General features: G+C 44.3%; 1 protein-coding gene across 1 annotated transcript in view; it reads right to left on the reverse strand.

The window, feature by feature from the left end:
* The window catches only part of ROCK1 (Rho associated coiled-coil containing protein kinase 1), a 491,909-nt gene that overhangs the window by 66,043 nt on the left and 412,536 nt on the right, over positions 1-13,330 (reverse strand). The window contains 1 exon segment of the mRNA XM_029591102.1: positions 12,149-12,252. Within this exon segment, the coding sequence (XP_029446962.1) occupies positions 12,149-12,252 (104 nt within the window).

Below are 13,330 nucleotides of genomic sequence, written 5' to 3' on the forward strand. Positions count from 1 at the left end.
GCAGCCATCTTGCCCAAAGAGAGTGAAAGGGGAGAAAAAGAGGTAAGGCAGAGAGGTCGCAGCCGTCTGCGACTGATGGACACAACAGTATCTCCCTTCAAAGGGCCCCCTCCATGACCTCTTCCAGGTGGTCTGGGCTTGCGTGGGTGTGCCAGGTGGAATTGACGTACCATCTCCTTGTCTAATATTGGCCAGTGGTTCCCAGGAGTTTTCCTCTGGGCCATAGTTCTTAAGAGATGAGGTACTCCAAGTCTTGCCTCTTCTACGTATATCAAGGATGTCGTCTACGCATATTCAATGTATCTTCTGTATCCAGGCTGGTAGGCTCTGGGCTCTTTCTTGGAGAACTCGGAGAGTATCACTGGCTTTAGTAGAGATATCATGAATTGCATTGTGTATCTTCATTGATGGGAGGCAGTTCTAGACTGTATGGTTAGATTTCCTAATCGTCGAAGGACTGCGAAAGTCCCACCAAAGCGAGGAGCAAATCTTGCAGAAGGAAGCTTAAGTCAGAAGTACTTGGTGCTTAACCAAACCTTGTCTCCAGGCTGAAACTGGGGTGCCTTTTGATGATGAGCATCATAGGTTCTCTTTGCCCTTTGTCCTGCTTAAGGAGGAGCTCCTTCGGTCTGTCTTCAAAGTTGGGATAATTCTGCTGCGGTAGCCTGGGCAGCAGGAGGAGATGCTACTGACAATGGAATTGGCAGCGGAGTGGTAATGGTGTCTCCCGTAGACAAGCTGGAAAGGGGAAGACACCTTTGAAGAAGCAGGCTGTGAATTGATGGCAAATTTGCCAAGGCAGTAATTCAGCCCAGTCGTTCTGTCTAGAGTTGACATCTCAGAAATTGTTTCAGGGTCCTATTCATCCTCTCAGTCTGACCGTTAGACTGAGGATGGTAGGCAGAGGTTAAGTCCAAGACTATGTCAAATTTCTGACATAATGGTCTCCAAAACTTTGCAGTAAATTGCACTCCTCTGTCAGATAGGATATGTTTAGGCATCCCATGAAGACGGAAAATGTGTTTAATGAAGAGTTTTGCTAACTCAGTAGCAGAGGGTAATCCTGGTAATGCTAGAAAGTGTGCCATTTTAGGGAAATGGTCGACCGTAACCCATGTGGTGTTATTGCCGTTGGATGATGGCAGGTCCACTACGAAATCGGTAGCGATATGGTCCATGGTTCATCCGGTGATGGTAGAGGCTGTAATAGGCCCCAAGGACGCCCGGGTGGTGGCTTTTGCTTGGCACAGACAGCGCAGGAACCCACGTACGCTTGCACATCCTTCTTCTTGATTGGCCACCAATAGTATCTTTAACATTGCTAAGGTACAACTCTGTCCTGGATGGCCTGCCAGACGGGAATCGTGTGCCCATTTCAACAGTCTTTTTCTTAAACTTCTGGCCACCACCGTCTTCCCAGCAGGTACCGTGTAGGTGGCTGCGAGACCCACTCTTTCGGGATTGATGATATGATGGGGTTCATCCGGCACATCCTGAGGTGAGAAGGAGCATGATAGGGCATCAGCCTGGGTGTTGTTCTCTCCTGGACGGTATTTCAGAAGGAAGTCGAATATGTTGAAAAACAGAGACTATCTTGCTTGACGGTGGTTGAGTCATTGAGCATGTTGAAGGTACTTCAGATTCTTGTGATCGGTGTATGCTACTATTTGGTGTTGTGCGCCTTCTAGCCAGGGACGCCACTCTTCAAAAGCCAGCTTGATCGCGAGAAGCTCCTTGTCTCCTATCCCATAGTTTCTCTCAGCAGGCGAGAATCGCCTAGAAAAGAAGGAGAAAGGATGGAGCACATTGGATTCGCTTGTACTGACTTAGAACCGCCCCCATACCAACGTCGGATGCGTCGACCTCCACGATGAAAGGATGGTGTGAATCAGGGTGGCAAAGACATGGCTTTATTTATTTATTTATTTATTTGAAGTCTTTTATATACCGAAGTATAGCAATCTGCCTTCACTCCGGTTTACAGAATAACAACTTGATACAGACAAAGAACGATATAAATGGGCACATAATAACTAAACGCAACAAAAATGTTGAAGAAATAGTCGAGGTTAAACAGGTCTAACAGTGTATAAACATTGTCTAATCAGGGTACAAACGAGTACTGTTGCATAAATTTCGTGACAAAAAACAGGGTAAAGTCATTGAGTCTCTGGTGTGTGTGTTTGATGTATGCTTAGCCAACATCATCTGTGAAAGTTTGTCTGAATATCCAAGTTTTGAGTTCCTTTTTGAAGGATTGGCTTCTTTTGAAAAGCCTCTTTGAGCGTCAGGAAGGCTGAGATGGCTTCTGGAGACCAATTGGCAGGGTTACCCCCTTCTTGGTCATAGCAGTTAGAGGGACTGTCAATGATGAGTAGTTTTTAATAAAGGATCGGTAGTAATTGGTGAAATCCTAGAAGCGACACAATGCCTTCAGGCCTGTGGGTTGAGGCCAGTCCCGGATACTCTCAAGTTTCTTGGGGTCCATTTGAAAACCATTCTTAGAAACAATAAATCCCAGGAAGGGTACAGCTTCTCTGAGATATTCACACTTCTCAAGCTTTGCGTAAAGGTGGTACTCACGCAGGTGTCTTAGGACTTTCTTAACATCCTCCTGATGACTTTGCAGATCCTGAGAAAAGATCAGTATATCATCAAGATATACTGCTACGCATTGATACAGTAAGTCCCGTAAGATATTGTTCATCATATTTTGAAAGACTGCAGGTGTGTTACTTAAGGGCATGACGAGGTATTCAAAGTGTCCATCATCGGTGTTAAAAGCAGTCTTCCATTCGTCTCCTTCTCGAATATGCACCAAGTTGTAAGTTCCTTTTAGGTCCAATTTGGAGAATATTTTGGCCCCTTGGAGTCTATCAAACAGTTCAGATATTAAGGGCAGGGGGTACCTGTCCTTGATGGTAATCTCATTCAGACCCCTTAGTCGATGCAGGGGCGTAAGGTGCCATCCTTCTATCCTACAATAAAGAAGCCTGCACCAGCAGGAGATTTGGAAGGTCTGATAAATCCTTCTGTAGATTTTCTTGTATGTAGGTAGACATAGCTTTGGTCTCAGCTACTGAAAGAGGGTAAACACTTCCTTTGGGAGGTTCTGAATTTGGCTTCAGATTTATGGCACAATCGAACTCTCTGTTTGGCAGAAGAACATCAGCTGCTTGCTTAGAGAAAACATCCAAGAAGAAGGTGTATTGTGGAGGTAAGCTAGGTAATGATGGGGTAGTGGGCATGCAGATGAGCGGTGAAACTTCAGCAAGACACCGACCATGACAGTCTGGTCCCCACCAGGACAGTTCCAAGGCAGCCTAATTAAATTGTGGCATATGGTCTTGAAGCCACGGCAGACCCAATACCACCGGATACATGGCTTTTTCCAACATCAGAAAAGAAATTGATTCTGAGTTTAGAGCTCCAGTACGCAGGCCGATGGCCTGGGTGGTCAATGAAACTTCTCTAGGAAGTGGTTCTCCATGGATGGATGACAATAGCAAAGGCTTAGCTATTGGTGTGGTAGGAATTCGTAGGTATTCAACCAAACACTTCAGAATAAAATTACCTCCGGCACTAGAGACAATGAGAGTGAGAGTCTGAAATTCGAGACCTCCGCAAAGCAGAGATACTGGTAATGATAATGGAGGAGTAGGAGAGGTGAGGCCCAGGAGACGTCCTCCTGCAGATCCCAGGCCCGTCAGTCTTTCGGACAAATGGGACAGATTTGGACTGCATGACCCGATTGGCCACAGTACATGCACAACTTCATGCGCTTGCGATAACGTCTCTCCTTAGAGGTCAAGTGGCTTTGGCTTAGTTGCATAGGCTCTTCCTCCTCTAGGGGTGCAGACGGTAAGCTTGAAGCAATAGGCACAGGTTTAGGATGGTTAGCCCCCACTGTAGACTTTCGTGGACTCTTAGCCTCTTGAGTACGATCGCGGATACAGCGGTCAATTCTCCCTGCTAGTTCCATCAGGGACTCAGGAGAATCAGGCAAATCGCAAGCCACTAATTCATCTTTTATGCGAGAGTTGAGACCCTCCATGAATATGGCACGTAAGCATCCAGTGTCCCAATGTAGTTCAGATGCTAGAGTCTTAAATTCAATAGCAAAGTCTGTAAGTGGCTTGTTACCTTGCTGAAGGTTGAGCAAAGCAGATCCAGCAATGGTCTGGCGAGCCGGGTCATCAAACACAGACTTCAGTTGTAGAAATCCTGGTAGGTCATCCAGGATAGGATCTTCACGTTCTCATAACGGTGAAGCCCAGGCCAGGGCTTGTCCTTCAAGGAACGACAGGATGTAGGTGATCTTTGAAGCTTCAGTGGGAAAGAGGGTAGGCTGTAATGCAAAATGCATGCTGCATTGATTAATGAACCCTCTGCACATCTTTGCTTCACCCATAAAGCGGGTAGGTGTGGATAAAGGTACAGTGGTCTTAAGGGTTACCACTGGCGACAGCAATTCCTTCACAGGAGGAGCTGAAGAGTTCAGTGAGCGTGTAACTGAATGAAGGCAGTAGCTAGGCTCTCCAAAGACTTTTGTTGCTCTGTGATCCGCTGGGCTAGGCCAGGGATGGCCTGCATGGCTGCGAGCTGAGCTGAGTCCATGGAGTTAGCAATCTGTTGTGTCTGTGGCATTGTGGACCCTTGGTCGCAATGGAGATGACTCTGCCCACAGGGAGGAGCCCCGTGGGGAACCACTGCGATAGGTTGACACACATAGCAGACATAGTATGGATAGAGTCTTTATTGTACTGCTGTAGATAGTTGGTGAAAGCAGGAAGGTAAGGCACTGATCCACGAAGTGCCAGTATGTTCAACAGGCTCGAAAGTATAGTCTCACCCAGATCTTCACGACAGGCAGGAGCCCGCAGTGCGGGTAACGCTGTGGCTGTTGGGTGGAGGTATTCACAGAATGAAGGTGTCTTCCTGCTGGTAGAATGGTGGGACCGAAGGTCCGTGGTGCAGGATATAAAGGTAGATAGGCTCTTGAGGAGCGAATACCCAAAGATCCAATATCCTGAAAGTAGAATAGAGAGAAAGACTCCCGAGGAGCGGTTGTCTTAGTTAGTGAGGAGCCCCGAAGGGAAGTTGGAAGCAAGAGACCCCCGAGGAGCGGGTGTCTAGAGCTTCTTGCTGGAGCGAGGCCCTTAGAGTGAAAGCGGCATCTAAGTGAGCAGCTTAGAGCAGTCAGAGTAGCGAAGCGACGTCTTTGCTAACTCAAGGTGGTAGCAGAGGTGGAGGCTAGATATACCCAGAGGTACTGACGTCATGCGGTGGGGCCGCCCCCAAGGTTCCCGCCATGACGTGTATTTGAGCATAGGAGATGTGCGCGCTCGCGTCCTAGGAGGCCACGGGAGTGAGCATGGCGGATGGGGATGCCCATGCTGGTTTGGAAATGCCGAGGCCCTCAGCACCGGAGGCAGCCATCTTGCCCAAAGAGAGTGAAAGGGGAGAAAAAGTGGTAAGGCAGAGTGGTCGCAGCCATCTGTGACCGACGGACGCAACAAGACATGGATGGTTCTCTAGTGGAATTGGCAGGTGTATGGAGAGTCGCATGAGATACACATACCATGGTTGTCTCGGCCATGCCGGAGCTATGAGGATGAGATCTGCTATGCCTTGGATGCATTTCTGAATAGTCCTTGATATTAGCGGAATGGGAGGTTAAGCATACATTAAACCTCCCATCCATGGAATTAGGAAGGCATCTGGAGCGTGATGAAACTTGCTCGGGTAAATTGAGCAAAAGTTTTGTGTCTGACGGTTGTTCTCTGTTGCAAAGAGATCGATTATCGGGTAGCCCCAGCGTTGAAATAAGTTGGTTGCTACTTGTTGATTCAAAATCAATTCGTGTGGATGAAAAATTCTGCTGAAGCGATCCGCCGTGACATTGTCTAGACCTGGCAGGTAAGTGGCTTGTAGAGACACTTTGTGTATGATTACCCAACATAGTATTCATGAACCTGAACCTCCCTCCTTGTTTATGTAGAACATTACGATCTGGTTATTTTTGTACAACATGAGATTCTTTCCCTGAACTTGAGAAAGAAGGTTTGTAGTGCTCTCCAGATGGCTCTAAGTTCCAGGAGGTTGATTTGGTGTGTGCACTCTTGAGAAGACCAGAGACCTTGAGTCTTTAGATTGGACAGATGGGTTCCTCAGCCCTTTCTGGAGGCGTCCGTCGTGTGAGCTGATGCAGGGGCAATCGAAAGGGAGCTCCTGAGGATAGGTTGGTGGGGGACATCCACCATTGAATGTCCATGCGTATCTGTGTGGTAAGTCGTATTTTGGTAGAGAGCGGTTGCAGGTACTGGGATCATTGTTTCTTGAGGCCCCATTGTAAACGGCGCATGTGTAGTCTCGTGTAGGAACCACATGGATAGCTGCTGCCATATGACCCAGCAGTTGGAGGACTTGACGTGCCGATGCATGGGACTATATATACGTTGAGCTAGGGAGGATAGAGTTTGAATCCTTTCATGCGGAAGGTATGCTCTCTCTTCCAATGTGTTGATGAGCGCTCCAATGAACTGTAGTGTTTGGGTCGGTTGTAGGTTTGACATCTCGTAATTGATTAGGAAGCCCAATGTCTGAAGACATTTGATGGTTTGGAATGCGTGAGCTCGCAGAGTTGCCTCCGAGGCCACTAAAAGCCAGTCATCCAAATAGGGAAAAATCTGGTTGTCTGAGGTGAGCCACCACCACAGCTAAACATTTTGTGAATACTCTCGGGGCTGAAGACAGGCCAAAGGGTAGAACCTTGTATTGATAGTGGTTGTTTTGAGCCTGAAAGCAAAGGTAGTGCCAGCAAGAAGGGTGCATGGGTATGTGGGAGTACGCATCCTTTAAGTCTATGGAACATAGCCAGTTGTTGGGTTGTAGGAGGGGTAGGATACTCTCGAGAGAGGTCATTTTGAATTTTTCTCTTTGAATGTGTTTGTTGAGGTTCCATAAATCTAAGATGGGACAAAGACCTCCGGACCTTTTTGGGATGAGAAAATAATGGGAGAAGAATCCCTGTTTTTGCTGTAACATTGGAATTCTTTGAATGGATTTCTGATCCCGTAGATTTTGTAACTGTTCTTGAAGATAAAGTGAGTGGGCTGATGTACTTCAGAGCGGAGATACATAGGGGAGGGGTGGAATATTCATAAAATTTAGTCGATAACCCTCTTTGATGATGTTTAATACCCAACGGTCTGAGGTAATCACCTCCCAATTGGTATAGAAATGTTGAAGACGACCCCTTATGTATGGTGGTGGAGGCGGCTCGGGGTAGCTCAAAAAGAATGTGTCTGTTTTTGAGGAACTGTTGGCGTTTGTTTCTGTGGCCGCTGTTGATGAGAGCACCCCCGGGATTGATGAGGCTGAGATTGATACCTTTGATGGGTATATTGCTGTGATCGATAGGTATGGTATGGTTTAAAAGGTGCCCTTGAATAGGATCTTTTCCTAAAGGAAGGGTAGAATTTCCGGGAAGATGTACGGGGTCCATTGGAGATGTTAGTGATAGTAGAGCAGTACTCTGTTCTTTTAAATGGGTAACAGTTTCTCCAAATTTATCTCCAAAGAGATTATCTCCCATACAGGGTATATCAGCCAACTTGTCATGAACGTCTTCCCTAACTGCGCTCGCTCTTAACCAGGTCATTCACCAGGCTGCTATAGCTGCAGCCGAAGATCTTGCGGAAGACTCAAAGGACTCGTAAACAGACCTGAGTAAATGCCGAAGACCCTCTTCAATGTCTGTAAAGGGTTGTGGTAAGGTGTTATTCGAAGCTAAACAGATGGGATGTAACTTTTGAAGACATTCAAACAAGTATTGGAATTGATGGTGTTGAATTTTTGTTGTTAACATGGAAGAATGGTACACCTTACGGCCGAAGTCGTCCATGGTACACCTTATGGCCGAAGTTGTCGTCCATGGTACACCTTACGGCCGAAGTCGTCCATAAACTTCATGCCAATTCACCCTGGGGGTGAATTGGCATGAAGTTTTGTCCGTTTTGCTTTTGATAATGCAGATTCCACTACAATTGAGTTGTGAGGTAATTGCGTGGAGTCGTAGATGGTTGAATTACGCATTCAGTATTTTAGGGGTCAGTCTTTCTCGATGCAACTGTGGTGGAAAAGGGCTTCTCCCACATTTTGCAGAGAACTGCATCCAAAACCGTTTGAGGTGGTGGGCCATTGGCTCTGGAGACATTTAAACATTTTTTAGTATTCCTAGAACCTCGGACCTGGGATCAGGGACATTCCCCGTTTCTACATTTAGTAGAATTCCTACTTTCTCGATTAACTTTGCATAGGACAGGTCTTCTGGTGGGGAATAAGGTTTGGAAGACCTTCTGGAGGGCCGGAAGATAGGCCCGGTGGATGAACCAGGCGATGATGATGTCCATCGAGAATCTGGACTATCAGGTCTTTTGGGGATTGGAGATGGTGCAGATGGCTGAGTCGGAAGTATATGACTCTGTGAAGCAGGTGGTGAAGGTTGGGAAGGCGCAATGGAAGCTAAGGATGCGCAAACTCTAGATCCTGGAAAAAAGTATTCAATGCCTGTGAAATTTGTAGCATTGCTTTGGATGCAAGATGCTTTTGTTGAGGCTATGAAGGTCCTGGAGATGGAGCTGGACCGGGAGGAGGTGCCGCTAGGATGAAATCCTGAGGAGGCAGGCCTGGTTTATGTGCAAGACGAGGGGATTCTGGTCTACTGTGCGAGGACCAATCCAATATAGACTCCCCACTAAGTGAATGTTCCTGAGAGGTCTCAGAGTCATGGTCAGAGACGAGTTCTACTTCCACTTCGGAGTCTGTCTCAGGTCTTCTTGAAGAAGTAGAGTGACCAGACAGTATTTTGTGTGTGGAAGGTGCTGTCTGTATGTGCTTTGTTTTTTGTGTCCTTTTAAGATGTTTATGACTCTGCAGTGGAGACAGCGTCGAAGCCCGTGTAGTATGTGTCATGATTTGAGAGACCTTCGCACGCTTCGTGTTTTCTTGCATCAATGCATCATGCGCTCCGATGCACCATGTTTAGATGCGCCGTGTGCTGAATGCTTCGTAATTTTCTTCTGTTCTGAATGCTTCGTCCGCTTTGCTCCGTGCTCCAACTTTTTTGGCGTCAAGGAGCGGGATGGAGCAGGTACAGCTTCCTGTAACCTGAGCGGCTCATGGGGGCTTTTTGAAGAAGGGGAGTCGAGGCCCTGGTGGTATTTCTAACCTGGCCGAGGCGCCCTCCAACGAAGCAGGTCTTTTTGTTGTTTGATTTGGTTTCTTCGCCGGTCTCGGTGAAGACTGGGTCGATGGCGACTTTAGGTGCGTGATCTTCTCTGCACGTTGCCTTTGGGCCCGGGGGGGACATACGACCACAGTCTCGGCATGAGGCTTGGTCGTGTTCCGGGCCCAGTCATATATAGCAGTAATTATGTCCATCTGTTATGGACATAATTTTACTGCACTGGCAGTACTTAAAACCTGACGGTTTAAGAGCCATCACTGCCAAAAAGAAATATCGAAAAAATAGAAAAAATTCCTTCAGAGACAAGGAGAAAAACCCCGCGTGCAGTCTGCTCGCGGAAAAAAAGAGACTGAGGAAACAAGGGAATCGCACGCGCAGCCGCACAGAGTTTAAAACTCTGTAGCTAACTGAGAAAACTCCGCCTACTTGCCGGTTGCAACACGCTCCCAGATAGCATGGCTAATTCAGCCCTGCTATCAACGGGAAATTTACTTTATGTAGTGAATCAGTTCTTGGAAAAAAATTATATTAGTTTGTGTGGGGTTTCAATTATATTACACACACACACACACTCTTTCCTTTTTTTGGCAGAAAGTGGCAGTGAAAAGGCTGTCAAACTTGCCTAAAAACCAGTATACTTTCCTTTCAGAAGTTTGGTTCATGCAAACAAGTCATTATGGTGCTAGGCACCTGCTGTTATTTTCTTTAGTTTAGACATTTCTGTAGGACATAAGACCTTTTGCTTACACTAGGTCCTTAGAGCTGCTGTCTGATTGTTCTGAACCTTCTAATTAGCCTTGTAACTTCAATACCAGCAAAGCAATTTCTCACAGCTGTGACAATTCCAGAACTTGTGCAGCCTATTACTGAGTGCATCTGATTACCTGAAACTTGATCACAGATTTAACTGGTTGTATGGCAGCATAAACCAGGCCAAATCGCTACTCTCTCGCATGGAGGCCAGCTTGAACTGGAGAACCCAACCAGTCTTACCTGTGGCAGGGTGCATACCTCTTTGCCTGATGCCTGCCTGCTCCCAAGTCTAGCAGACTGAGACTTACCTGTAGCATTCTTTCTTTCTCAGTTCCTGCTCTACCAAGGAAATTGATGCCCTTTGACTTGTTGCCTTGGGAAGTCAGTCTACTAGGGAAATGTTACCCTAGAAGCCTGGTCCGCAGTTCTTGTTGCTGAATCCACCAAGGGAAAAAGCTATTGGGAATCCCCTTCCCAGTGCTTGACTCATTGGTGCAAGAACTCAAATTCCTTGAAGTCGATTCCTAAGGGGGAAGAGTGAGTCACCCAGTGCATCCCCAGGTCTTGGCCTATGCTCCACCTGGAAACTGCCTTAAAGCCTTCCCTGAAGCAGCCTACTCATAGCTGCAGCACCAGTTGACACGTCTGTGCATCTGCTGAGGGACAGACAAACACTGAAGTGCTGAGGGCAGCACCAGACCCTTATAGGAGAACAAAATCAGTTCTGAGCTTTTGTCTTTGCCTCCATCTGCTGGCAAGAGAACATATCTCATTTGTCTAGATTGGACTGCAGGACAATGAGGAAATGCAAGTTAATAAGTCTTTAGACCAAATGTATGCAGTAGAGATGTCTTTAGTTTCAAACATAGAAACACAGAAATGACGGCAGAAAAGGAGCAAATGATCCAACCACTCTGCCCAGCAAGCTTAAGGTAGAACCTGCTGTGCTGTGTAGGTTACCCCCATGCTTATCAATTTCCCAGACCGTAAAAGTCAGGGCCCTCATTGGTTGCTGCTTGAATCCAATTCCCAATTAGCCCTTGCCACTGAAGCAGAGAGCAATGTTGGAGTTGCATTAAAATATCAGGCTTACTGGTTAAGGGTGGTAACCACAGCATCAGCAAGTTACCCCCCGTACTTGTTTCCCCAGATTGTGAAACTCGGAGCCCTCGCTGGTTACTGTTCAAATCCAATTACCCTTTTCCCCCTGCCATTGAAGCAGAGAGCCATGATGGAGTTGCATGAAGAGTATGAAGGCTTATTGGTTAAGGGTAGTAACCTCTGCATCAGCAAGTTACCCCCACATGCATTCATTTCTTCCATTTCCATCCTCTAGCCTTTAGCGATCCATTGTTTATCCCGTACCCCTTTGAATTCTTTCACAGTTTTCATCTTCACTAATGTTAAAAAACAAGATAAATGAGGTCCTTTGCAGTTGGTTCTGAAACAAAAACCACATTGAACCAAACCAAAAAACTAAACCCCTCCAAAATAAAAAAACATGAATGTGTACATCCCTAGTATGCAAATTCATAGCATGTATACTCATTGCTGACAACCTAAAAAACCAGACAAGTCTGGGAATTATACAGGATTAACCAAAATTTTCAATCAAGAATCTTGTCACTTTAATAAAGCCAACTTTGCTTTATGTTAGTTTCTTGTATTCTTGACTAAACCTCCTTTGAAATTATTAAACCCCATGGAAAAGGCAATGCAATGGAATGCAAAGTTCCAGATAATTCTTTTAGAAGCGGACAAAATCAAAAAGCAGGAAGCAACTGTTTGAAGATTCTAATCCAGAAAGAATAATCCTCAAACTCAATGTTTACTGTACAAAAACTGAAAACTTAAAAGAGGGGGTTTAAACCCATTAATTCAAGTAGATATGACCATTAAGTCTTAGAGCTGTCTCATGAGGGCAATCTGAAGGTCTCACTTTCAGAAAGTAACTTTTATGAGCAGACACCCATATAAGTTTTTTGTGAGTGGCGTATTCTCTTTATTCCAGCTAGAAATAATTAAGCCTGCTTGCAAAACTCAAGTCATTCTCAGACTGTAGAAAGAGAATACTAATGTATAAAAACTTTTTTTTATAAGAAATTTTAATCAAACAAGGATTGAATATTTAAAATATCACCATACTTTTCATTCTGTAATTCATGCAATTTCTTTTGAAGTTCTTGACTGTATTTATTCCTTTCTTCAGTTTCCTCTTTCAGTTCCTTAACCTGAGTTTTATAAAGTGTCTGTAAGGAAAGTAAACAGAAAATTATTAAGTGCAATAATTTTATAGATTTAATTTGGTTTTATGATACTATTATATGGTTTTGAGTTTGCTATTCTTATTTATTGTTGTAAGATACATTTTTTGTTATGGAGGTGATCTTATGATATGTTTTGTGTGGTACATTCTGTAATTTTCTGTAATTTTCACCTTGGGGAGTGGCAAATAAAAAATGTAAATAAATAATAAATAAAAATAATACAATATTAAAAGGACTAAATCTTCAAATATATGAAAATCTGATTAAATACATAAACTTTCATCCGTGAGCATCTGCTTTTTCTGCAAGGAATTTTAGAAAGTATGCACAATCTATTACTGTAATAATATATACTAAACATTCATCAGCTGGCTCTCGCTGTAAACCTATTCTCTATGAAAACACTTAATGCTTTCTGAAATACACTGCTAATAAATCTGCAGTTTTGGCTAAATAAACTCTAAAGAGACTACAGTGCTTGAGAGCCCAAAAAGCAGAATATTAAAATATTAAAATAAAAAATATTAAAATATGTACACACACCCAAATACATATACTCATAAAGAGAAATCATAATTTAGAAGTATGAAAATCACTGTTACATTATTTAGACTCTTAGTCAGAATAGAATTCTAAATATTGATTCTTCACAATATTAGAAAATATTGTGAACGAATCAAAAATTTTGGTGTACATCTCAGCAGCCATAAGAATGCCTGGTGACACATCAATGTGCTTAATCTTCCCCAAGACTGAACATAAACAAAGATAAAACAAACTATTTTCTATTATAAAAGCAAAATTTCATGTTTATTTGGTCCAAAGACAACCTGTAACTGCAATATCCCTCCAGGGAATATGTCAATTGATTTCTGAGGTGCTAAAGGAACACTATAATGCAGTTTCCTGGGTGTTTGTCTGAATCCTGTCAATACATACCATCATTTATTATTAACTGCTTAAATAAAAGGTGCATGCCTAGAACCATAACAAACTTTGATGAATATAATTAAACATAAATGAAATATGGTAAATTCAGCTAAAAAAAAGAAAATTAAAA

The sequence above is a fragment of the Rhinatrema bivittatum genome, chromosome 2 (assembly GCF_901001135.1).
Source record: "Rhinatrema bivittatum chromosome 2, aRhiBiv1.1, whole genome shotgun sequence".
In the NCBI taxonomy this organism is placed as follows: Eukaryota; Metazoa; Chordata; class Amphibia; order Gymnophiona; family Rhinatrematidae; genus Rhinatrema; species Rhinatrema bivittatum.